At 37.9% G+C, this 27,783-nt stretch overlaps 1 protein-coding gene across 1 annotated transcript; it reads left to right on the top strand.

The window, feature by feature from the left end:
• The first annotated feature begins 1,562 nt into the window (after window positions 1-1,562).
• Window positions 1,563-26,289, top strand: EIF3M (eukaryotic translation initiation factor 3 subunit M). Its single transcript, XM_024558848.3, has 11 exons — window positions 1,563-1,706; window positions 4,123-4,255; window positions 5,185-5,323; window positions 5,607-5,730; window positions 6,075-6,169; window positions 17,692-17,775; window positions 18,626-18,725; window positions 19,861-19,942; window positions 24,213-24,356; window positions 25,575-25,635; window positions 26,097-26,289. The coding sequence occupies exons 1-11, from the start codon at window positions 1,665-1,667 to the stop codon at window positions 26,215-26,217; spliced, it is 1,125 nt and encodes a 374-aa protein (XP_024414616.2). The 5' UTR covers window positions 1,563-1,664; the 3' UTR covers window positions 26,218-26,289.
• The last annotated feature ends 1,494 nt before the right edge of the window (window positions 26,290-27,783 follow it).

Here is a 27,783-nt window from a genome sequence, read left to right as displayed (position 1 = left end):
CTGATGAATGGATAAATAAAATGTGGTATATTTATAATGATGGAATATTATTAAGCAATAAAAAGGAATGAAGAACCACACTGGCTAGTGTGGTTCAGTGGATTGAGCATTGGCCTGCGAAACAAAGGGTTGCCGGTTTGATTCCCAGTCAGGGTACACGCCAGGTTTGCAGCCAGGTCCCCAGTGGGCGCTGTGTGACAGGCAACCACACATTGATGTTTCTCTTCCTCTCTTTCTCCCTCCCTTCCCCTCTGTCTAAAAATAAATAGTCTTAAAAAAAAAAACTGATCCATGACACAACCTTGAAAACTTTATGCTAGATGAAATAAGCCAGACACAGAAGTGGTCAATTTTCAACACACCTGTCGGAGTGATCCTTTACCAAAAACAAACAAACAAAAAATTTTAGTTTGATCTCAAACTAAATCTATCTGTGGTTTGCCAGTTCATTAAGAATCAAAGCCAAAATTCTTAGACTACAAGACCATGATCTGGCCATGGCTATGTCATTTCCTACTGCTCTCCTTTCTTACTGAAATCCAGCCCACAGGCCTTCTTGCACCTTCCTCATGTCCTTTTATGTATGTATGTATGTATGTATTTATTTATTTGCTTTTCTGCATGAAAAGCTTCCTTGCAATTTTCTTCATTGGTACTTTCCTCATTTGCTTCAGCTCTCAATGTCATTTGAGCGATTTTCTTTTGATCACTCTATCTAAAGACATGCGCACACTCATATACACCACCCTTCATCAGCATTTGTTTTCTTAGTCAACTTGTTACATACGGCAATTACTTAATAATAACTAACACATTCAGTGCTCACCCTGTGCTCTATATATTAATTTACTTAATCTTCACAGCAACACTAAAAAGTATTTAATCCTGTTTTCCCAAGAGGAAGCTGAAACTAAAGATTAAGCAATTATTCCGAGTCAGCAAGGATCCCATCCCGAGGAATTCAACTCTGGAGTCCGTGCTGTAAAACATGATGCCATCCAGGACCACCTTTCTAATAACTTTGCAATGTTTACGTTCTGTGTATCCCCACTGGAATGTAAGCTGCACCTGGGAGCGTCTTTTAAAAGCTACTGTTACCCCCAGCGCACAGAACACTGCCTGCCAGGTCGTGCCTAAATGAAGGCTGAAAAATGAGTTAAACTATAACTCAAAACAAAAATTAACAGACTCAGCAACAAATGCGTACTCCAAAGGCTCTTTCGGGATTGCTAAAAGGGAGTTAGATTCGGTGGCCTGTAAAGGGAGGCAGGGCCGGGTGGCTGCTGGGAGCAATGTATGAGGCGCCAGGAAGTGCTAGGGAACGAGGCGTGAACAGAACGACTGTTCAGATCACAAGCAACTTTCGTTCACCCAAAAGTCTTAAGGAGACGGACTACGTACCCTGCAAGCTACGCCGTCAAAGAAGTTAAAGCGGGAGAGATTACTAGGGAGGTGGCCCGAGTGCACGCCCGCCCCACCTCCAGACGCTGCCTGAGCGCGCGGTCCGACTCGCCCCGGGGCCCCGCCCATCCCAGTGACTCCGCCCCTCAGGACAAACGCGAGGTGACCCGGAAGCGGTTGTCAGGCGCCACCGAGTGTGTCAGCTCCCTTTTCCGGTCGGCTTTGTCGGCGAGTGGCGTGTCTGCCGCGTGCGGGCCTTCACCATGAGTGTCCCGGCCTTCATCGACATCAGTGAGGAAGATCAGGTGTGCTCCCGGGCCGGGGGTGACGCCAGGGTGGGGTTGGGCGAGGCCTTGGGGTGTGCAGGGCCAAGTCGAGGCTGGACCTGGCGGGAGGAACGCCTCCCCGCGGAGCCGGCTCTAGGGCTGAGAGCCGCAGCTCACTTGGCACGTGGGAGTGGAGACCCGGGAGGCGGGGGCGCGCCTTCGAGCGCTGGAGTGGCACCAGCCGGCGGTCCCCGCGCTGGGCCCGAGGCTCCACTCCGGTTTCCTGGTCGGCGTCAGTGCTTTTTCAGCCTGGAGTCACTTCTGACAACACAGTACTGTTTGACTCATTGGTATCGGCTTCCGTCCCCAAATGCAGCCACATCCGGAATACGAGGTGGCAGATATTGAGACAGCGTAATAAGCAGGCTAAGGAAAAATAATTTTGTGCTGAAGATCAAAGTGGTGTTAATGGGACCACAAAGGAACAGGTGACCTATTTTGTACATAGGCCGTATTTTATGTTCCTACTGTGCAAGCGTGAGAGGTCTGTAACCTGAAAATGAAACGTCAGTTCCACCTTCCTTCTTTGAGGCATACATCTGGTGAGCCTTCCTAACATTTTTAAATGTTCCGTTTGGGTGGGGTTTGCACTTTTCCCCCATAACAACAGCTAAATTGTAGTTGGTGGGAGTTAAACTAAACATGAAATGATCTCTTACGTTAATTTTGCAGACTGAAAACTGTTCCGTGAAGTCGTGAGTGTTGTTTTTTATTTCACTGCTATTCCACTAACACGGGAATTTTGGTTTCCATTGAAGACAGTATTACTGTTCTGACATACTTTAAGAATTGCAGATGTCATTCACCACCCACCCCTTCCAGAAGAAATGCAGACCCTCAGCCTGAAGAGCAAAGTAAAGAATTGAAATGAAAAAAAATTTTTAAATAAGTCTGGAGAAGGAGTTGAGCACAGTTAGAAAGATGTGAACAAGAAAAAAAAGCACGTCTTATTCGTCGTGGAATCGTGTTGTCAACAGTTGACTGTTAGGTTACTGAAAAAAGTATTTTTTTAACATGGAAAAGTATTTGTAAATGCAGGGAGTTATTAATCATATTTTAGTTTTAAAGTGTCATTCTAGTTAGGTTATGCTACTGTTGTTGTTCTATATCATTTTCACACTACACATTCCTTTAAGGTGAATAGGTGACTGCTTTCAGGAGTTTAACTTTGATCAAATTCCCTGCTTAATTAAGGTTGAGAAATGGAGTTAAGCATCCTTGTTTCTTTCCTTTGTTTGTACCCCTCCACAACCACTACTTGTGGCCAGTGACGATGGCAGATTAAAAACAATAAACTCATGAATAGTTATTAGAGAAAGTTCACTTTGTGTCTATAAAGCATAAACGGAACAAGTGCCTTTTTGTGTGTGTGTGTGATAGTGTTACGGGTTTTTTAATAGAGAAGTATACTTCCCAGTGCTCTCTGGTAGGGTGACAGTTGTTTTATGAAGTCTTGTTTTACTACCAGCTCATGTGAAGTTACTCTGTGCTCAGCTGAAAGGATAGTACCGTCAGATCTACAGACTTAACATGCTTTTATGAGGTAGCCAAAACATATTTGTGGGTCTAGAAAATGTGATACCCAGGCATTTAGTAATGGTATCCTCACCTCTCTCTGTTTTAGTTCCTCATTTTATTATCTTAAATACCATTTACATTAGTGTTTGGTTGCCGTACATACCAATCTGTAAAAGGAGCCAGTTCTTAATGCTACACATGCACATTAGAGTAGAAGATGTCTAAACACTGGATGCAGTCCTGTAGGTACACTTTCATAGGTCCAAAGGTGCTTTTTGACCCAGACAGGCATCTTGCATTTTAGAAGACTATTTAGGTAATCGGTCCAATTTGATACAAATCGTTTATTCAAGGAAACATTCAAAGGCATCTTTTCATCTTTGTTTCCCAAAATGCTCATCTCAATAGGTTCTCAAACATTTAATTTACAAATGATTATCCTTTTGTCAAAGTAAATGTGTATAACTTTAAAATAGCTGTGTGATGTACACCTGAGAGCAATGAAGTTTCATTTCTTTAAAACAACTCAAATTTCCCAAGTCAGATCCCATGGGCTGCACTCCCCCGCCCCCACCCCCCTCCCCGGACCCCAAAGGCTTTGAGTTACATTAGAAAGATTGTTGCTGTGTGCTGGAATTCGGGCAGGATATAGGCAATATGAGAGAGACTCTGAAGGTGACCCTCGTGGATCTGTGTAGTCACGGGGTTTGTAGAGGGCACACTGCGGGGCTGTGATGATGGATGAGGTAAAGTCATTGTTCCATGCAGCATTTGTATTTAATTTTTTCAGAAATAGGACACAAGGGTTTGAGATCATGTATTCGGTCATTCGTGGTCAGTTTTATAGATAACACAGCAACCCTGTTTGACTCGCCAGGCTGCAGAGCTTCGAGCTTATCTGAAGTCTAAAGGAGCTGAAATTTCAGAAGAGAACTCAGAAGGGGGACTTCATGTAGATTTAGCTCAGATTATTGAAGCCTGTGATGTATGTCTGAAGGAAGATGATAAAGGTTTGTTTTTAATTTTTTGTAATATTTCTAATAATGAAGAACCTACTTTTTAAACTTTCTTGTGAATTATATTTGTTTTGTTTCAGACCTTAGAACTTTTAGGCACTGTTTCTAATCTTTGCACAGACTTTCAGTATATTCTAACCTGTTATAACTAGGAAGTAAGCCCATCTTGAGAAAACATCTTTTTTACGTCAGGAATGATTTTGAGTGTCATTGCACACTAAATACTGATAATTTCAGATTGAACTGAAGAACAAAAATGAAGCACTTCTTTTTCAAAAGGTTTAGATTAATGGCAAGTAGAATATAATAATAACATTTAAAAGCCATTTTTAATTATTTGGCTGATGCCCTACTTATTGAAATGACATGGGAAATTTTGAAAATTGGGAGTCCTGAAATCTCTAGTTAAGGTTTGATATCAAACTTGGTATATGACTAGCAGCTTACACTAAAAAATTAGTGACCCAACCAGGAAGTAGACAGCTTTCATTTCTAAATAATTTTTCTGCCTCTATGTACAAAGTTTTCTTCCATTGGGAAAGCATCCTAGCCTAAGACCTAACCAATAACTTCCACATGATTGAATTATCTTGCCAGTAAAAATTGAAACTACATATAGACATGTAAATCAGTTTTCTGTTTTACTGATTGAAAGCCAAATATTAGGTACTAATTTCTTTAATCAACTGTACAAGTTGTTTTCTGAGTATTAGCTCTATAACAGAGCTAGTTTAGTTTGAATTCATGTATATTTTTAGTATAATGCACACCATTGAAGGAAAAGTGGCCTTTAGAACTTTTACAGTGGCTAGATTTCATCTTTTTAAATTAATGTTTAATGGTCTTTGAATGCTGGAAATACATATTTTACTAGATACAATAAGTATTAAAGTATCGCTGTTACGTTGCCCATACATGTACAGATGTTGAAAGTGTGATGAACAGTGTGGTATCCCTCCTATTGATCCTGGAGCCAGAAAAGCAGGAAGCTCTGATTGAAAACCTCTGTGAAAAACTGGTCAAATTTCGGGAAGGTGAACGCCCGTCTCTGAGACTGCAGTTGTAAGTTAAGAAATGAAAGAGGCTCACTTTTTCTAGGGACTCTTCATTTGATGATTAAAAGCAAGAATTCTGGAACTTGACTGTCAGCTATGGCTTTTATTAGCTTTGTGACTTTGGACAAGTCATTTAACCTTTCTGTGCAACCCCCTCTCTGCCCCCTCCCCTTCCCTCCTTGTAATGTGACGTTATTAATAGTATCTGTCTTGGGTTTGTTAGACCAGATCATCACAACTGAATCACCATAGGTACTGATCTCAAACTTTTTTTATTACTTGTTAACCAGGCTAAGCAACCTTTTCCATGGGATGGATAAGAATACTCCGGTAAGATACACAGTATATTGCAGCCTCATTAAAGTAGCAGCGTCTTGTGGGGCCATCCAGTATATTCCAACTGAGCTGGATCAAGTGAGTTGTTATGTGGAATACTTGTTTTGCTTTTTTTTTTCTTTTTTAAAGGTTTTATTCATTTTATCTTTAGAGAGGGGAATGGGGGGGAGAGAAACATCGATGTGTGGTTGCCTCTTAAGCACCCCTACTGGGGACCTGGCCTGCAACCCAGGCCTGTGCCCTGATTGGGAATCGAATCAGCGACCCTTTGGTTCACAGTCCAGTGCTCAATCCACTGAGCCACACCAGCCACGGCACTTGTTCAGCTTTTAAGAAGTGTAGTTTTATATTATAACTAGAATAAGTAGCAAATATGTTAAGTTGTATCACTAAATTTTCTTCTTTTGTCAATCTCATCATAGGTTAGAAAATGGATTTCTGACTGGAACCTCACCACTGAAAAAAAACACACCCTTTTAAGACTACTTTATGAGGCACTTGTGGATTGTAAGAAAAGGTATTCAGAATTAATGTCCTAACTTAAAACTTAGCAGGCAAAATGGGTAGTTGATGGCTGATTTTTAAGATAGGTAGGGAAAGTGATTTTTGCTCTACTTGTTTCTCCATGAGTTACTATAAATCTATTTCTGTAAATTTCACCTATTAAAGATAACTGCAAATTTTAAAATAGCTTTTCCCCATCTTTTAACTTCTTAAAAAGCGAAACTTGCTTTTGTTCTAAAAATGGTACATCTGCTAATCCCAAAGCTGTCTGTAAGACTAGATAAGTTTATTTAATGGTGCTTTAAAGTCTTAGTACCGAATAGTGTTGTTGCTTTTGTTTACTAGAGGTGAGGGTCTAGCAGTTCAACAGTCTCTTATACAAACAGTGCCCCCAGCTAAAACTTTGCAATAGACTACAAAATGAGTATCTATTGGGTTGCGAGAGCTTGTGTCCAGCCCAGCGAGCTGTATTTCCAAAATATTATTCTTCTATATACACAGGAAGTAATCACTGTTAAGTGTAGTTTTATTGTACAATTTTTATGCTGGTGTTTAGTGCTAGCATGTTGAGTATGTTAGGATCAACAAGATTACTATGTTTCTATTATGTTAAAAGAATAATTTTTTTTGCAGACCATTTAAATTTAACAATGCAGGAAGGAAATTATATTTTTGTTTTGAAAGTTGAACGTTTATTATAAAAGATAAGCAGGGGATCTTGCATTAGTAGCCTATTTCTTTCTGAAGCAGTACTTACTATCATATGCTGGCACACTGTGGCAGCATTCCAGCCAGTTCTCAATAAAGTGATAAGACTTGGTAGTTAATAACAGACCATTTCAAATGAGGGGGGTGCAGGGAGCGTAAAAACAGTTGGAGAAATAATCCATTTTTTAATCCACACTTAAAATATATAGGCTGTAGCATCAGACTACTGGCATTCAACATTCAAATGTTGGTTTTCTACTTGTATGAACTTAGATAAGTTATTTACCATCTACGTACCTCCATTTCCAACTTCGAAGTAGAAACACTAGTACTTAGCTCAAAGGGTTGTCAAAAAGATTAAAGATATTATACACAAAACAGTGGCTTAATTATTGAGAAAGCACTTAGTAAATGTTGGATATTATTCCTATCACTATCCTTTTCACTTTTTTCACGCTTTAAGAACTTGGTCTATTTGCTGGTACAGTAAACTAAAAAGATGACCGTTGTTTCCCCTTTGCCCAGCACTTATCACAGATGATTACTACTCATTGGATGATTTCTCTGATTGCTATTTACTAGGTCCTCAGTCTGTTGTATGTCCTAAGGAAGTAATGTTCTAAAGAATTCCAAAGCTAATTCTCAGAGAAACTGAAATAGGACAGGAATACCTATCTTTGCTCTACTAGACATATCCTAATGTTAACATTAGAAATTTATCTGCAGCATTTGTCACAGATGATCACTTATTATTTAAAAAAAAACATTAGATTTATTGGGATAACATTGGTTAGTTAATAACATATAGTTTCAGGTATACAATTTATAATACAACATCTGTATTCTTTATTATTGCTCACCATTCAAAGTCTAGTCTCTTTCCATCACTATGTGTTTGACCACCTTTGCCCTCTGCTCCCTCCCCAGTCCCTTTCCGCTTTGGTAACCACCATTTTGTTTTCTGTATCTATGACTTTGGTTTTTGTTTATTTGTATTACTTGTTCATTTGTTGCTTGTTCTTTTATATCCCACATAAAAGTGAAAATACGGTTCTTGTCCTTTTCTGTTTATTTCATTTAGCATAATACTCTTTTTAGAGCCACCTAAGTTGTTGAAAATGACTATTTCATTTTTTTATGGCTGAATAGTATTCCTTTGCGCATATGTACCACATCTTTACCCAGTCATCTGTCAAAGGACACTTAGGTTGTTTCCATGTCTTGGCTATTGTGAATAATGCTGCAATAAACATAAGGGTATGGATAAGTGTTTTCAAATTTTTCAGGTAAATACCCAGAAGAGGGATTGCTGGGTCATATAGTAGTTCTGTTGTTAATTTGAGGAACCTCCATACTCTTTGCATAGTGGTGCACCAGTTTACATTCCTACCAGCAGTGTGGGAGATTTCCTTCTTTACATCCTCTCTATCACTTACTACTTCTCTGTTTTGGATATTTTATTACTTTTTAGAGAGAGGGGAAGGGAAGGGAGGAAGCAAGGAAGAGAAACATCACCATGACAGAGAAGCATCGATTGGTTGCCTCTCATACATGCCCCGACCTGGGACTGAGCCCACAACCCAGGCCTGTGCTATGACCAGGAATTGAACGGGTGACCTTTGGCTTTGCCCGATGATGCCCAAGTAACTGAGCCACACCGGTCAGGGTACTTATGTCTTGTCTCATTGTTAGTAGCCATTCTCACAGGTGCATGCAAGGTGTTATCTCGTGATTTAGATGTGCATTTACCTTATAACTAGTGATTACATTCAACACTTTATTGAGTTATTGGGTGTCAGCAGTGTGGTTTCTTTTGCATGTGGCTTTTCAGTTTTCTCAACACCATTTATTGATGAGACTTTTCTTTCTCCATTGAATGTTTTTGGCTCCTCTGTCAAAACTTAGATATGTATGGGTTTATTTGTGGACTCTGAATTCTGTTCCATTAGTCTGTGTGTCTGTTTTTGTGCCAGTACCTTATTGTTTTGATTATTGTAGTTTTGTAGTATAGTTTGAAGTCTGACTTTCTTCTTTTGTCTGAGTTGCTTTGGCTTTTCAGGGTCTTTGATGGTTCCATACAAATTTGAGGATTTCTTTGGTTCTGTTTCTGTGATAAGTGCCATTGGGATTTTGATGGGATTTTGCATTAAATTTGTGTATTACATTAGTTAATACAGCAATTTTAATAGTGTTAATCTTTCCAATCCATAAATACAGAATATTTTTCCATTTTTTTCCTTTTCTTCAATTTCTTTCAAAAGTGTCTTACAGTTTTCTTCTTATAGATCCATCACTTCCTTTGTTAAGTTTATTCGTAGGTATTTTATCCTTTTTTGTTGAAATTGTAAATGGGATTGTTTTCTTCTTTTTCTGGTATTTCATTGTTAGTATACATGAACACAGGGGATTTTTGTATATTGATTTTGTATCCTGCAACTTGACTGTTTTTGCTCATTGTTTCTGATGGTCTTTTGTCGGATTCATTTCTATACATAGAATCATGTTGTCTGCAAACAGTAACAGTTTTACTTCGGCCCTGATTGGGATGCCTTTTATTTCTTCCTCTTGCCTGAATGTTCTGACTAGGATGTCTCCTGTGCTATCAATATATTGAATAACAACGGTGAGAGTGGGCATCCTTGTCTAGTACCTAATTTAGAAGGATTTAGTGTTTTTACCATTGATACACTAGTTGAGGGTTTGTCATATATGGCCTTTATGATATTGAGATACTTTCCTTCTATATCCATTTGATTGTTGTAATCATAAATATATGTTGTGTCTTGTCAGATGCTTTTTCTGCATCTATTGCTATGATCATATGATTTTTATCTTTTGTTGGTGGTGGTGTGATGTGACACATTGGTTGATTTGCATATGTGTTCGACCATCCTTTGCATTCCTGGAATGAACCCCACTTGATCATGATGTATGATCCTTTTCATGTACTGTATTCAGTTTGCTAGTATTTTGTTCAGGGTTTTTGCATTTGTGTCCACCAGAGATTGGCCTGTAATTTACCATTACTGCTGTTGCTGGATTGTCCTTGTCTGGTTTTGGTGTCAGGGTAGTGTTGGCCTCATAAAATGAGTTGGGGAGTATTTCCTCCTCTTCAATTTTTTTGGAAACATTTGAGAAGGATAGATACTAAATCTTCTTAGAATGTTTGGTAGAATTCATCCATGAGGCCATTTGGTCCTGGACTTTTGATTTTTAAGAGGTTTTTGATTACTGTTTCAATTTCCTTACTAGTGATCAGTCTGTTGAGGTTTCCCAGTTCTTCATCATTCCATTTTGGAAGGTTACATATTTCTAAGGATTTGTCCATTTCTTCTAGGTTATTGAATTTGGTGGCGTATAGCCCTTCTCATAGTATGTATTGTTGTGTAATCCTGTGGTATCCATTGTAAGGGTCTCTCATTTCTGATTTTGAGTCTTTTTTTTCCTTAATGAGTCTAGCCAGAGGTTTGTCAGTGTTATTCATCTTTTCAGAGAACTAGCTCTTTGTTTTATTAGTTTTTTTTCTTATTGTCTTTTTGTTCTGTATTTCATTTATTTCCACTCTAATTTTTATTTCCTTCCTTCTGCTAACATTGGGCTTTGTTTGTTCTTATTTTCTGGTTCTTTAAGGTGTGATGTTAGATTGAGATTTTTTCCTTGTTTCTTGAGTTAGACATGTAATGCTATAAATTTTGCTTTTGGTACCACTTTTGCTGCATCCTAGAATTTTGATGTATGGTATTTTCATTTATCATGATGTATCTTTTGATGTCTTTGTTTGTTCTTTGAGCCAGTAGTTGTTCGGTAGCATGTTTAATCTTCACGTATTAGTGGGTTTTCTAGCTCTCTTGTAGTTAATTTTGGTTTCATGACATGGTGTGAAACTGTGCTTAATTTGATTTGTCTTTTTAAGTTTATTGAGACTAGTTTTGTGCTCCAACCTATGACCGATCCTTGAGAATGTTTTGTGTGCACTTGAGAAGAAAGTATAGTCTGTCGTTATGGAATGGAAGGTCTGTGAATATTAATCATGTCCATTTGATGAAATGTGCCATTTGAGGGCTTAATGACTTTCTGTTTGGATGATTGCTGTCAGTGGGGTATTCAGGTCCTCTACAATAATCGAATTTTTGTCACTTTCCCCTTTAGATTTCTAAATCAGTGTATATTTTGGTGCTCCCAGGTTGGGGGCACACACTTTAATAACGTTGCGTCTTTTTGATGAATCATCCCCTTTACGATGATAAAATCTCCGTCTTTGTCTCTTGCTACCTTTTTTATCTTGAAACCTATATTTTGTTGATACAAGTAAGGCTACATCCGCTTTTCTCTTTATTGACATTTGGTTGGATATCATCTCCCACCCCTTCACTTTGTTTTTGCCTTTGTAGCTGAGATGGGTCTCCGGAAGGCTACATGTAGTTTGGTCCTATTTCTTAATGCATCCCACTACTCCGCCTTTGATTGGTGAGTTCAGCCCATTTACCTTTAGGGCGATTATTGATACATGAGGACTTACGACAGCCATTTTATCTTTTCTGATAGATCTGTGTCTTGTTTCTTTTCCCTTGTGTTTCTGTCTGCTGTTTTAGTTTATTTTCTCTCTCTCATTTTCCTCCTTTTTTCAAAAATGTTACATGTCTTAGCTCTATATTTGTTTGTGTGTGTGCGTGTGTGTGTATTACCACTAGATTTGTGTAATAAAATGTTTCATGCATACAGTAGTCCACTTCTGATTGCATTTTATCTTCATTCACCTTTTATATTTTTGTCACCACAAATTATCCTTTCTTATGCTGTTCAATCATTTCCAAGTTGCAGTTGTTGTATCTTTTAGGTGTTTTCCCCTTTAACCTTTATGTTATGATTGTTTGATCCCCTATCCGGAAATAGGGATGCAATATCCTGCTCTGTCATCTTACTCGAAGTTCGTATACTTTTGCCATTTCGTTTCAGGTAGAAGAGCTCCTTGCAACATTCTTACAGTGCAGATCTCAGGGTAAACTCCCTTAGCTTTTAGTTGCCTGAGAAAAGTCTTGATTTCCTTCATATGTAAAGGATAACTTTGCTGGATATATTATTCTTGACTTGTGGTTTTTCTCCTTTAGTATTTTGAATATCTCATTTCACTCTCCTAGCTGGTAAGATTTCTACTGAAAAATCTGATCATTATCTAATAGGGTTTTCTTTGTAGGATAGGATCTTTCTTCCCCTGGCTCTCTTAGGAGGATTTTGTCATTAACTTCTCACAGTTTTAATGTAATGTGTCTTAGAAAAGGTCCTTTTGCATTAAAATCATTAGGTATTGTTACCTTTTTAAATTTGAGGGTCCAGCTCTTTCCATAGGTTTGGGAAGTTCTCATTAATTATTTGTTTGAACAGGCTCTCTTGTTTCCTTCTCCCTCTCTTCTTCTGATATTACCCATTATTCTTATGGTGCTCTTTGTAATGGAGTCAGATAGTTCTTGTAGAGTTTTTTCATTTTTTTAAGCTGTTAGTTCTTGCTCTTCCATCTGAGTGATTTCTAGATTTCTGTCTTCAAGCTCACCAATTCTCTCTTCCATCTGGTCTGCTGTTTCCAGTATTCTCCATTCATTCTTCATATTATTTATTGACTTACTCAGCTCCAGAATTTTCTTTTATAGTTTCGGTCTTTTTGGCAAAGTACCACTCTTGCTTGTTGATTTTATTCTTGATTCCATTGAACTGCCTTGCTGAGTTTTTTCATAACTGCAATCTTGAATTCTATCATTTAAATTATAGTCTTCCAAGTCTTTGAGTTTGGTTTCTGGAGATTTCATTTTCTTTCTGAGCTACCTTGTTTTCTTGGTTATTCATGGCACTTGATAGATTATTTCTCTGCCTGGGCATTTGAGATGCTAAATTCTTCTTTTTAAGTGTTTTGCTCCTAATAATTAAGCAGGTTGGTAAGTAGTAGTCTTTCATTTGTTTTCCAGTAGGTGGTACTATAGCACCAGTTTTTGTTTTTTACTTGCTCTACTGGCACCTCTAGGATCTTGGTGAGAAGGTGTTGCCTTGGTTGTGGAAAATGTCCCTTTATGTCCAGGTCACCTCAGTCTCAGGGCACCACCCTTGTGGTGGGTTTGGTGGGCAATGGGGTTCCAGTTCTGCCTGCTTGTAACCAGAGGTTGCCAGCCACATTGTGCTGTCTGTGGCATCTCTGCTGCTTCCACTGGTGAGGGGTGGGTGACGGGGGCGTGTTGTGATTCTGTGGCTTGACCTTCTTGTTAGCCGTGGTGGCCGCCACTCCCAGCTGCCGCAGCACCATGTCCCATCTCTGCCCCCGTCACCGAGATAGCCACAATGGGCACTAGCTACTCAGGCCAGAATGTTGCTGTTCCTCCTACCCCCTGGGCTTCCCTGTGAGGGCTGCAGCCCAGCTCCTTCACCACGACCACATCGCCTGGGCTGGGCAGGTGCCAGGCTGCATCTGTGGCCCCTGTGTCTGTCCTTCCTCCGTCCCACCAGCCTCACTGCTTCCAATACTGCCTTTGGATGTCTCGATGCATGGTTCTCCCAGACATGAATTATGGTTGCCTGACTTGTAACTTTAAGAGGAGAAATAAAGGGGACGCCTCATTCTGCCATGATGCTGACATCACTATTGTTTTATTCTTGAAACACTTTCTTCCATTGGCTCTTAGCACCCCTCTCTCTTCTTTTCTTCATTCACAACTCCTAATTTGGGGGTTTGTCCTTATCTTCTATAAACATTGGAATAACTCAGTCCTGGGACTTTTCAGCTCTGTTGTATTCATTACTTATTCATGTCGTTTGTGGCTTTTTGCTGTGATTGTGAAGGAGGCTGAATGCCAAAAGCATTTGGGTGGGAAGTTCTTTGTATTGTTAGATTGTTAAGTTCACTGATGGACACACAGCACCTTGCCCTCACCTACTACAGTGCCAATCAGTGCTTTCCAGTCACTAGAACAAATACGACAGGCTCCGTGGGTCCAGATGGCGCTCCGTCGGGAGCCAGTGCAACCGAAGGGCTCTCGTTCAGTCTCCTGCCTTCAGATACCATCTCTGTGCTAACGATCTTCAAATGCTTATCTCCTGTATTTCGCTCCTGGGTTCCAGATATCTGTTCGTGTTTATCGTCTCCATTCAGATACACAAAAGTCATCTCAAACTTGACATTTGCGAAAGTGAACCATTGACTTTTCCTTCTAAATCTGCTCTTCTGTTTTCTCCAACTCAGGAAACACCATTTCTAATGCTTCCAGTTTTTCAAAACCAAAACTCAGGGTTTATCCTTGATTTCTCTCATCATGTTCACCACATCTAATTCAGCAGCAAATCCTGTCTGATAAATCTGAAGTCTTGACCACCCTCTCACTACCTCCATTGCTACCGAGTGATCAGAGCTACCCTGTTTCTTACTTGCATTATTGAAGTATTCTCTTAAGCAGTCCCTGTTTGGGGCTTTGTCTCCCTACAGAATGTTCTTAATATAGCTGACAGAAGTTTCTGTTCAATTGGAAGATCAGATTATGTTTCCTCTCCACTTAGAACCCTCTAGTGGCTTCATTCACAGTAAAAGGCAAAGCCAGCTCCACAGTCTCAGTACTGGCCCTTGTTCCTGGAACACTGTTCTCGCAGGTATCCGTGAAATCTGCTCAATTGTTACCTCATCAGAAAGGCCCTCTCTGGTGGCTGTTTCTGTGTATAAAAACATTCCCCATCCTCACACTTTTTTCCCCCTGCACCTATTGCTAGCAGACATGCTGTATTTTTATGTTTATTATTTGTTGGTCCCCACTAGATTGTAAGTTTCATCTGGGCAGGGCCTTTGTTTTATTCATTATTAGAATGGTGTCTGACACTGGCAGGCACTTAGTATATTTCTTGAAAGAATGACTATTTCTAAAATATAAACATGTTGCGAAAACGGTGGCTACAAGCAGCAGAGATGCAAGACGGTATGAAGTGGTTAGTGGAACTATGGTGTGTGCCCTTCCTAAAGGCATTCAGATTAAAATATTTAAAAAACATTTTGCAAGTATAAGATCCCTGACTTTTGATTTTCTGATGTTGTGAAAATTAGTTTCCAGTATTTGAGTGTTGATTCCTTCATTTTTAAGAATAGATACAGTCCAGTGGTCACTCTGCGGTTCCTGTCCTCCTTGACCTCTCAGCAGTGTGTGACCGTGTTCCCTCTTTCCTCATAGTCGCAGAAACTTCTCTCGCCATAGGTGACACGACTCCTCGTGTTTCTCTAACGTCTCCGCATTCTTAGATGCCTCTGTAAATCACTCTTTCTCTATTGCTTTAAATGCTGGTAGTACTCAAGAGTTTGGCCCAGGACCTTCTCACTCTACTCCCTCTCCCTGGGTCTTCTCTCCTATTCCCATGGCTTCAGTGACTCACTGAATACAAACCCATGTCTCTAACCCAGACTTCTCTTCTGAACTTCAGATTTTCACGTTCGATTGCTTTTTACCTGTTTCTACTTATTTTCACTTCGATGTGGCTCATACGTGCCTCAAACTCAGCATGGCCAAAATGAACATTTTCTCCTTCTAAATTCATCTATCCTGAAACAAGAATTCTGGAAGTGATCTTCCCTTTATTCTCCACTCTGCAACCACAGTGATTTTGTGAAACAAGAATTTCAGCATGCCATTCTTTAGGTTTTCATTTTCTTTAGGGTACATTACAAAATTCTTAGTATTGCTTGTAGGTCCTTTCTGCAACAGGCTCCTACCTACTGCCATACCGTGGGCTTGCCATTCTTGTATGCTGCCGTGCGAAACACTTTGCTTTGCTTCTGTGGATATTCCCTCTCTCACTCACACACACCCCAGTGCATCCCCTTCCTCATGGGTATCACAGCCTGCATATATAGTGAACCTGTGTTAGCTGCAAAAGCACCATGCTCTTTCCCAGTCTGGACCAGGTGGTTTTGAATGACCTACTTACTAAGAATTGTTTGGACATTTTTAAATAGTTGAGGGGGAAAAAAATTATGAATAATGATATTGTATGACATGATTGTATGAAATTCAAATTCCATTGTCCATAAGATTTTATTGTAACATGGCCACACTTATTGTCTGGCTGCTTTTGCCGAGACTTGAGTAGTTGCAGCAAAGACCGTAAGGCCAGCAAAGCCTAAACTATTTACTGTGTTGTGCCCTTCCCAGAAAGTTTACCTGCCGGTGGCCCGGACTTCCACTCAACTTGGTTTCTCCGTCTGAAATACTCCCACGTTAGGTTAGGTGCCCTCTTTCTACAGTACCCTCTTACCTTTGTCATAGCACGCAATACCTTTTGTTAAAAGGCATGTTGAAAACTAGGAACCTTGTCTGTCAGCCACTGTATCCCCAAGGTGCCTGGCATATAATGGCCTAAATGGATGTATGTACCCACACTTAGTTCCTAGAAGAGGTTGGTTATTTAAATGCTGTATTACTGTCATACTAATGTTAATTTAAGACAGTTCTTGCTTAAGTACACAGAAAATGGGTTTTTTTCCTGCTTCTAAATAGAGTTCTGAAATCTGCCTTGCCCTTTTAGTAAGAGTGCTTACATGTACGGGTGCCACTGCATGATTTTTATGCATATTGGTGGTCGATGAGTGCAAACTGTAACATTTTCTTGAACCCTGTACATGTACTGCGTACATGTACACATATATTTCTGGAACCCTGTAAAGTATATGTCAAATACATATATAAACTTTACTTTTAATGGACTGCTCTATCGCATCTTTGTGAATTCAGACTTCTTAAGCTGATAAATTGTACCCGAGTGTACTGTGGCTGCTAAAACTGAAGACAGTGTGCACAAGAAGGACTGCTGAGTAAAACAGTTTCTCTTAAATTTTTTCTTTGAATTCTACCACTTATATAACTACAGTTAAGATGCTGGTTATCACCTAACCACTCCTACAATTATGTACTTTAATAAACCTTAGTTTTGTGGGAGGTTTTAGAATATCATTTAACTTTTTAAAATAAATCATGGCCCTGGCTGGTGTGGCTCAGTTGGTTAAAGTGTCATATCACAGACCAAAAGGTGGTGGGTTAGATTCCGGGTCAGGGCACGTGCTTGGGCTGCAGGTACAGTTCCTGGTTGAAGCACCTGCAAGAGGCAGCCAATCAGTGTTTCTCTCACATCGATGTTTCTCTCCTGCCCCCTCCCCCATTCTCTCTGGAATAAGTTAATCAAATAGCTCTTACTGATTTTATCCAGGTTAAATCCAGATGTGGGCAAGCAAAAGTGTTTCACAAAATGAAAAAAGAAAAAAAAACCTATTCTACTTAGCAAAGCTTTATATAATAACTGGCTGAAGATTCATCAGTCTATGAGAAGAAATGAAGGTTGAAGATAAACATTTTCTAAGTCAAAATTGATCATCTGCATAATTTTGAGGATGTTTTGATTGGAAGAATATCTTTAGTATAGTTATTTAAATGGTTAGTGTAGTTCAATTTTGGCCATACTGGCCTAACAATTTCAGTTATTTTATCTCCTTTAAATGTAAGTTTACGTGTATTTTCTTCAGAGATACTTGGCCTGCCCATTTTATATAAAGTAGCCCCTTCTTTTCTGTCTCTGCTTTTGTTACTCTGTTACATCACCATTTATTTCCTTTGTGGCATGCACTTGTTATGTTTCCTTAGTTGTCTGTCGTTCCTACTAGAAGGAAGGTTCCGTGACTTTTCCCATAGAGAGGGACCTTATCTCTCTTGGTGACCCTTGTATGTATGTATCATCAGCATAGTACTTGGCATAGTAAATGTTTTTTAATGAATGGGTGGCAGTGATGATAGAAATTCTTAAAGCAGTATTTCTTTTTAGTGATGCTGCTTCAAAAGTCATGGTCGAATTGCTAGGAAGTTACACGGAGGACAATGCTTCCCAGGCTCGAGTTGATGCCCACAGGTAATGTTTAACATGTTGTTCTAATGACAGCTCTCAGCAGCTTAGAGCTGGCCACAGCATTCAGTCATTTAACTGAAATCATGTCTGCATCCAGCCATGATCTAAAGCCTTTGATACTTTGTGCACGTTGGTGATTCTAACGGCAGTACTAAAACTCAAGATTGCTATTGAAGGAACCACAGAGTATATGTGAACTAGCTGCATGGTGTTTGCTATTTGGGTATCACTGGCATGGGCTGAAAATCCCAACCTGAAAAACAGAATCTAATCTTAGGTCAGTTAAGGGGTGTCGATGAGCAACGTGGCTTGCTAAAAACAAATCATGCTATCTTACAGGGTTTTGCTTCACAAGGAGCTTGTACATGATAGCTGTTGGCTGAAGGATAGTTAATAGAAAAGATCTTTGAGGTCAGACTGCCTGCATTCAAATAATCCAACACTTAATTAGCCCTTACTGGGCGAGTTCTCTGAACCTGTTTGGTCATTTCATAAAATGGGCATGGTAAAACTATATGTCTCACAGGATGTTGTGAGGATTAAATGAGTTAATGCATATAAAGCACCCACCTCACTGTCTGGCATATGATAAGATGCTACGACTGTTTTATTCATTCTTTGATTACTTTACAGTACCCTCTCTCCAGCTATGTCTACAACTATTTTATTATTTTAAGTCAGATATACTTGATAAATATATTGGCCTATTTTAACCCGTCTTTCAGCTTTTCTTACACTGTGTATATTGACCTCTTAAACATTTTACTGAAATAAATGTATTGCATCCTGCAAATTCAGTGAAACATACCTGAATTTCAAGACTCTTGAGCTTGATTTTTGTTTTCTAATTAAGGTGTATTGTACGAGCATTGAAAGATCCAAATGCATTTCTTTTTGACCATCTTCTTACTTTAAAACCAGTCAAGTTTTTGGAAGGAGAGCTTATTCATGATGTAAGTAGTTTATCTTTAATGTGAAGAATGTTCTCTTTTCCTAAATTGAACATACTGAAGCAGAACTCTTTCTTTGGATGAATGAACTCTTTTACTTTGTATTAATGCACATAAATAACTATTACACCTGGAAAGAACTATTTATTCTTTTCGTATCAGGAACAGACTGAAATTTAGGACCAGCTTTTCTCTAAGGACTGAACACAATTCTGTTCTTCCTCCTTTTCCTTCATCTCCTCACTTGCCTGGCCATTATGAACTTAGACAATACAGATTCCTGTTTAGTATATAATGTCAGCCCCAGTTAAGAGGATAAATCTGGTATTTAAAACACATTAACACGCTTTTCCAGTGCAAGTATAAATATGTTTTGGGTTATTTTCCCCATTTGTGCTATGCTGTTACCACTATCTTTAGCGCTCACTGTACTTGGGGAAACCCAAAAAAGTGGAATTTATTTATAAAAAATTGTGTATTCTTACGTGTTTAAACTTCAGTCACCTCCACATACTCTCCATTTGATGCAGTACACCTATCAAGATGTTTTTCCCACTGCTCAAAACAGATTTTAAACTTGTCGACTTTAATGCCTTTTAGTGCTTCTGCCATTTTTTGTTTCACCTCTTCCACATTTCATTTGGCATTTTTTAAATCTGGGGAACCAAAAAAAAGTCTCTCAGGGCAAGATCGGGTGAATAGGAGGGTGGGGCATGGGGGTCCCGCTCTTTTTCGTGAAAAACTGCTTAACACTCAGTGCCGTGTGGACACGTGTTGAGTCTTCAAAAAAAAAAATTCACTGAAGGGGAACGCAGCCTCTCACAACAGTGTCAGTTGGTACACTGATACAGATGGGATCCTAGGATGCTCACTTAGCAAAGGAAGCCTGTACTGCAGGGGGCCCGCCCTTCAGTAGATAATTTGGGGGTGGGGGGTGGTTTGGGTCCCCCCTCATATTTACCGAATCTTTCATATGAGTGTTACTAAACAAATGGTTTAGATGGTAATTTGATCAGATTGAAATTTCGGCACTGAAATAGTTATTGCTGGCAGTCAGTGTCTTAAAAATATATTGAGTTCTAAACCATAATTCTGTATTGAATATTGTATCTTTATTTTTTGTCTCTCTTAACCATAGCTTTTAACCATATTTGTGAGCGCTAAATTGGCATCATATGTCAAGTTTTATCAGAATAATAAAGACTTCATAGATTCACTTGGTAAGTTTTGGGGTTTATTCTTTGGAGGGGTAGAGAGAAGATGGGAATGTGCTATTTTATGCTATGCGATCCAGCAGATGTGGCCATGGCCTAATGTGTAGATTACCCTACCCAGTGGTGTCGGAGGGAGAGCAGCAAACATGGGTTGGCAGTTGAAAAGGTTACTCAGAATGAACTGGGAATCAGAAACCAAAAAGGAATAGGAGGCAGTATTTGTGATAGAAAGAGCATGAAAGTAGGAGTCAGAAAACCTGGGCATTTTTTCCCTCTCCATAAGAACTTGTTCAATTTTAGGCCCTTCCATCTCCACTATACCATGATTCTCTGAGGTAAAGGCCTGGTAAGAGCAGGTGTTTGGAGAAGATTTGGTATTAATAGTCTCATTGATACATGTTTTTAAAATTTTGGAATGGGAGATATAGCAGAAAAGCAACTTACAGTACCACCATTAACTTTGATCATAATTTTAGAAGTACTCATTTTAAGAGCTGACAAAATATGATTAAAGGAACTTTATTATTGTTTAAAATAAAGTTGTTTCTTTGTAAAAAGACCTGACTCTTTATTCATATACATGGTGATTTATATTTCTGGTGCTTTTTTTAAAAAGCTAGTCACATAATTGTAACACATAGTTGTTTCCCCCTCTAATACAGTATTTTGTTTGGTGCATACCCTGAGCCCCAAATTAACAAGTTATAGAAAATACAGTGTTGCTTAGTAGATTGACGCGAAGCTGTAGATGGAATAAAAATGGAATTGTAGTGATTTTACATGATAGGAGAAACTTTCCTAACTGCAGCTTGTTGAAGACAGCAAAGTAAGTCTTGGCTTTGTGATTTTGCCTTTGAGTTTCTTTCTATAACATCAGAGCTCAGTAAACGTTTGCCAAATTGAATCTTATTCTCACTAAGCAAACTCCGTATATATTCAGTATTTTCCTTCTAGAGCATGTCTTTAACATTTGAGAATGAAGGCAACTCTGAAACTGAGGTGCTTTGCTTTTCTACTAGGCAGTAATCAAAATACATTATATATTTTTCATATTAAAATTGAATCGTTCGTCTTCCTGGTTGTTTGAAACATAGTTAAAGAATACATTTATAATCTACTTTGATTATACTGTTCTCAATGTACTAATCATTAATTCCTGTCACCTGTAAACTTTGTGCAGCCATTGGAATTGAGCAAGATTGAATTATTCTTAACATAATAGGCATTTGGAATACACCAAGATAAAGTAGATGCGAGTGTGTTTGTGTAGAATGCTTTGCCAGGTGCACTAGACCCAGAAAACCACATTCTGTCCCAGTTAATTTGTTTTGTGGCATGAAGCTATGTGATGGAATGTTAATGTCAGCAACCTCTTTATTTACTCACCAAGGAAAAAGGAGTAGTAATTAACACTTTGACACTCCCCCATTGATGTGTAATTGACTGTTTCAAAGGAGCACTGGTTCATAAGCTATCGCATGCATTAAAATTACGTTTCCTATATTGCAGCATTTTAAGGCAGGGGTCAGTGACAATGCAGAAATTGCTCAATGATGCACATTTTTTTATTACTGCATTAAGGTTTTGACATATTAGTAATGAATAAATGTTTCCATAAAATTAGATTTTTTATAACTTTAAAATTGAAATATGGCAGAGAACGCTGTGACTTCCTCTTTGAAGGTAATGTTCTACTTTCCTGAAATAAAGCACAGCTTCTTAAAGTCTTTAACTCATACTTCACTGGCTTAATAGCTTGATTTGAGAGCAAGAGACCTAAAAGGCTTTAAGTCTGTGATTTGTTTTGAAGTAGTGACTTTAAACCAGTTTGAAATGTTTTTAAACACAGGTTCCCCTGTGGCTGATAGATGATGGTTTTACAGAATTTATTCTAGAAATAATTTTAAGCTTGTGACTGCACAAAGAGTAGCAGTAAAATAAATTTTATTTCAAGAGTATTTTAATTATATCTTAGAAATTTAAGAAGTTTCTATCACTTTAACACATTAAAAGGGAATTATACATGCCCACAGATCTGGGAATATTAAGGAATTTGCTTGTATTTGCAAATATTGAGAAAAATCTTAGTATTTGTTCTCTGTGACAGGAAGAACATTTTTAATTTATTGTGCCATCTGGAAATCAAATTCTGTTTTGTTGTTTGTTTCTTGCACATCTGTGCAAATTAGCTATTTTTTATTAGAAATTTGTAAAAAGGGTGCCTTGAGGAAAACATCTTACTGAATGTGTATAATTTAGTTGTAGATATATTATTAGACCTTTATTTATTAGGGCTTAAAGTCTGGTCACAAATGTCAGGGTTCCACAGGTGGCAAGTTTATCAGAACACTTTGTGTTATTAGCACTGACAAATTGGGCCAACAGTAGCATTATCGTGTGTCATCTGAATTGCCCTAACATGTCCACGTACAATTTGGTGTTATCCAGTTGCTATCTTCTTGCTTCAGAAAGTTAATCAGCATCTAATTTTCATTTGTTAATTAGCATTAATGTGCACTAATTAATTTCTTGATGCTTGTAAGATTTCCATTAAACCTGGTTAGCAATACTTAGTTGGGTAACTCATTCATTTGAGTTATGATGATGGTGTTTTTGTTGAATCTGTGCCAAATAGAAAGCCTGCATCATAATTATAGCTAATTAACACACTATTATGTGCTATATTAATGGACTTCCTCAGTCATCTGAAAGTATATGAATGTTGCATATTTCAAATTTATGGAGTGTTTAGGGACAACTTTTTTAACAATACAAACTTGACACTCTTAATTATTACAGGGTAATTGATTGTTTGCTGAGTTTACATAATTTAAAAGTTCAGAAAAGGGGGATATGAAATTCTAGATTAATTTTAGACACTTGGTTTTACAATTAATAATGTAGCATGTTATATAATTCGTCTTCCATTAAGGAACAGATAAACACTTTAATATTAAAGATTTATAAATATTTGTGTCTCTAGTCATTTACTTATTTTGATTTGGAGAGTACGTTTATTAAAGCTGGGGACAGTGAAACAAGGAAGGGCCTAGGATAGAAGAAGCAACAGAAGAGCCCAGGCTGGGCTGCTTTGGGTCACTGGGAAGTCAGAGATAGGGGGGCCCTGGAGACAGGTTCAGGGGGTTAGCCTGGGACAAGCAGGCACTGCCCATTGCTCCTTTGGTTGGAAGCCTCTTGTGGTCCCCTAGAGTTCAAGAGATGCCTGCCTGTGGGGGAAGGAGAAGGGGGAGGGAAAGGTGCAGGTGTGCTCCCAGTAGGGAGTGCCCACTAGTCACTTATTTTATAAATGAACCTCTTTTCGAGGCCTGGTACTGCCACTTTGTGACTATAAGTAAGTCACTTAATTTCTTCACTCCTCAGTTTTATTGTTTCTGAAAGTGAAAGGATCAGGACCAAGTAATTTAAATTATCGATACAGTTTTCTACTTACGCCTTTTAAAGAACAAGTATCCCTGTTAATTAGCGTTTAATTTTTTCTACTACCAATCATTTTAGCCTGTAAATATTAAGTGATAAACACATCTTAGAGTTTTGACTTTTTTTATAACTGAATACATTTGAAAATATTTTAGAACTCCATGTTTACCAATAAAACACAGAACAAGTTATACATAGATAAGGAATCCTTTGTTTAAAGAGATCTATTAGGAAAAATAAGCTTTAATAATTCAGTTAAATAAAAATTTTTCTTATGAAATGTATTTTGTACATTTTATCTGCTAAAATATATAAATACTTAAAAAGTTAAGATGTAAAAAACTTTTAGGGCCTAAAAATAACATTTTATAGCCCATTCTTAACTTTGGATCTATTACCTCTTGCACTATAGTAATAAAGAAATGTAGTTTTGCCCAGGCAGCTCAGCTTATTACAGCATTGTCCCAATGTGCCAAAGTTTGGGGTTCAATTCCCAAGTCAGGGCACATACAAGAATCAATCAATGAATGCATAAGTTAAGTGGAACAGCAAATCAGTGTTTCTTTCTCTGCCCCCTTCCTTCCTTCCCTCCCTCCCTCCCTAAAATCAATAAATAGAAATTAAAGTAAGTGTAGTTCTAGAAAAATAATTTAAAAACTCCATAATTTAATTATGGGGTCTGTTTATGGTTTGAAAAATATAACAAGCTTTGTTGAAATTACTGTGTGCAAAGTGATCAAACACAATGACTTCCGTAGTTTAACAAAGAGTTGTAATTGTGTAGCTCTTTTATTAAGCTGACACTTTAATTAGACTTCCCTCCTATGTTGGTATTCAGGACTATTACATGAACAAAATATGGCAAAAATGCGACTACTTACTTTTATGGGAATGGCGGTGGAAAATAAAGAAATTTCTTTTGATACAATGCAACAGGAACTTCAGATTGGAGCTGATGATGTTGAAGCATTTGTTATTGATGGTAAGGCAATCACAACATTTTCATTTTTCCTATTACTTGCTTTTCACCCCATTGAATATAAGATTTTTAATCTTGAAACTGAGCCTTATGCTAACAAAGCTAGATTCTTTGTAGCTGATGTGTATATTTAATAGATTAGCAGATTATAATTGTAGTAGAGTGAAAATTCAGTGGAAATGTAAATTGCTGTGTGGTTTTTGCTGTTTGTTGTAGTAGCCCTTGAAGTCTTAGAGAACAAAGGCCTTTAGGCAATATACCAATAGTGGTTAAGAGCCTAGATTTTTCCATCAGATCTGGGTCTGAGACCAGGTCTTCCTTCATGAAACATGAATATAGAAGTAATTTGTAGTTGTGAGGGTTCAATGAATTAATACTGGTAAAGCACTTAGCCCAGTGTCTGGCAAATGTTAACCATTATCAGTTTTTTCATGATTGGCCTAGAAACAGGACCTTCAACAGTTGTGTTACAAAGTTATAAAGTTAATGTGTTATTAACTGTTAATCAGGATTTTTTTCTTGAGCCTTTTAAGTTTGAAAGTTGGGAAGACTGTATAATTAATAAAATGAACAGATAAGTAAATAACTGTTGACATGGTTTCTAGTGCTTTAAGTCTTTTTTTTTTTTTTTTTTTTTTTTTTGTTATTCAGTTACAGTTGTATGCCTTTTCTCCCTAGCCCTCCACCCCCATACCTATAAAGGAATATCTGGCCCTGGCTGGTGTGGCTTAGTGGATTGAGTGCCAACCTGCAAACCAAAGGGTTGCTGGTTTGATTCCCAGTTGGGGCACATGCCTGGGTTGTGGGCCAGGTCCCCAGTGGGGGGGGGGGCACGGGAGAGGCAACCACACATTGATGTTTCTCTTCCTCTTTCTCCCTTCTTCCCCCTCTCTAAAAATAAATAAAAATCTTTTAAAAAAAGGGTATTCTATTAGGAAATTAGCCCCCCTTCCCCATGTGTGATTGTAATGAAAACTGTATGTGGTACTTGATAGAGATTGGCCCAGCAACCATAGGCTAAATAAATGGATGGCCTCCCTCTTGGTTCTATCATATTGCTGTGCTTATTATTAGAATCAAAGAGCCAGTTTGTAAAATACTGTTGGAAAACTGTAAAGTTTTATTATGGCATACTTGGTCACAGTTTCATACTTTAAGCTGGGTTTGGGGGTTTGTTTGGAATTTTCCATGTAACATACCATGTACGATATCTTTTTTCAGCAGTGAAAACAAAAATGGTCTACTGCAAAATTGATCAGACCCAGAGAAAAGTAATTGTCAGGTAAGACATTTAATACTCTATAGCATTTTGTAGAACAATTTAGTTTGTTCTGATTATTTTACTTACATGTTTAGAGAACCAAGGTGGTGTTCTTATCAGTTGACTGTGGTTAAATAGTTGCTATTTATCATAATTTTATTAAAGTTCAGACTGAATGTGATTAGCTTATTTAATGAAAGAGTCCTATTTTCCAGCACATTTCATTTAATGGCTCAGCATTGGCTAGAATACTAATGACTTTTGTGTCTGGTTTATGTAGTTCAGGAAAATGGAAGGTTCAGGATCAGTATGGTCAAGATTTTTTTTTTTCATGTAAGCTTCTAATTTTTCTGTTACAGTCCTAAATTGCCTTTTATGTATATTTAACCTTGCTTTTGACTAGGTGCAAGTGTGTAGTATTGTGAAACAATACCAGAGGATAAAAAAGGTTGACTAATGACTTTTTAATTTTTCAATTTCAGCCACAGCACACACCGGACTTTTGGAAAGCAGCAGTGGCAACAACTGTATGACACGCTCAATGCCTGGAAACAAAACCTGAACAAAGTGAAAAACAGCCTTTTGAGTCTTTCAGATACCTGAATTTTTATGCTATAATTGTCTTTTGCGGAAAAATATCTAAATGATAGTAAAACGTTATAAGCTGAAATCTGACTACAGTCTGAATATTTATTGTCTCAGATTCAAAGGAAAGTAAAAGAGATCACAATCCTCAGAGGATATAAAGCAGTAAGTTACAAAGGGGGTCACTGTCCAGCGTGTACAATACTGAAGTTGCGTTCTGTGAGGAAGGGTTTTAAAGGTGTAACAAGAGTTTTGATGAAAGGATATATGGAGGAATTTAAGGGGAATTGGACGCTAACAGCACACTTGGCAGTCTCAGCTATATTAAATGAAGCATTTGCTGAGCAAAAACATAATAGTAACTTCATCACATTAGAAAAAGTCGGAAAAGTGAGCAGTACATCTGTAAAAAGCTGTAAATGTAACAGTCATTTTGCTTTAGGTAAAACCACATGAATATACTACTTCACCACTGAAATCATTATTTCAAACCTGTTTTTTCCAACATTTCTTCTGCTTTTCTTTTTTTAGTTCGGTTGTCATTTTCTAAGGCTAGGCACTTTTCAGTTTCATTTATCTGATCTGTTAGCAGGCTCTGCCAGTCGTCTTCCCCAGTAGAAGACACAGTTAAATCAGTAGTGTCTTTAATCCTGACAGCCTGAAAATGGCCTTGTAGATTTGAGGTCAGAGGCTTTGTTTTCACCTAGGAAAGACCAAACTTGTTTTACCACTGAAATCATTACTCATTTTCTAAATACTCATCAACAAAAGTGTTTCAAGAATATCCTTAAACTTTTGCAATTATGAGCAGGTGGTAAAGCCACCATTTTATTGAATAATTTCCAACTACTACCTTAGTAATTTTGTCACCAAAAAACTGTAAAATGTGAACCTGTAGGCTTATGCAGTAGCTTTTCAAGATCTTTTAATATATTCCAGGAATACCACAAACGTTCTCTAAAAGGTCTTGAGCTTACATTGAAAGAAAAGATATTTAAAACAGGGAGATAAAAATCTGTTTTGTCTTCAACTCCCTTCCCTTCCCAAACATGTCTATGTTTTGTATCTTCTATCAAAACAAGGGGAAAACTGAAAATGCTAACAGAAGTAAACTACCACATAAAAACTGCCTTTTACTTCATGTTTCTTCTCATGCTTCACAGCACCATTTTTGGAGAAACGGAGCAATGCAGTATTTGGAAGTTGGTATGTTTCCAAAGCACCATATTGGATCATACTTATTTATAATTCTGTGCTAAAAATGTTTTGTTTTAATGTTTTTTTCTGATAATAAAATATTGGAAATTTAGAAAATAGAGGAAAGTATAAAGTAACTAAAGTCAGTAGTAATTCACTATCCAGAGAGACCTGTCGACATTTTGGTCTGTTTGCTGCTAGTCTTTTTTTTTTTTTCTATTTTTAGTATCATTGATCATTCTCTCTAGAATTTTATATCTTTGTTTTTCCCCCTGAGCTGTTTCCTAGGTGATTAAAATTTCTCACAAACTATTGTAAGTGGCTGCAAAATATTCCCTTTTATGGATATGTGGTAATTTAACTCTCCTGGTTGAATATTTGTTTCAA

The sequence above is a fragment of the Desmodus rotundus genome, chromosome 5 (genome assembly GCF_022682495.2).
Source record: "Desmodus rotundus isolate HL8 chromosome 5, HLdesRot8A.1, whole genome shotgun sequence".
Classification (NCBI taxonomy): domain Eukaryota; kingdom Metazoa; phylum Chordata; class Mammalia; order Chiroptera; family Phyllostomidae; genus Desmodus; species Desmodus rotundus.
The sequence above is the reverse complement of the archived record's forward strand: the minus strand, read 5'-3'. Positions and strand labels throughout refer to the sequence as shown.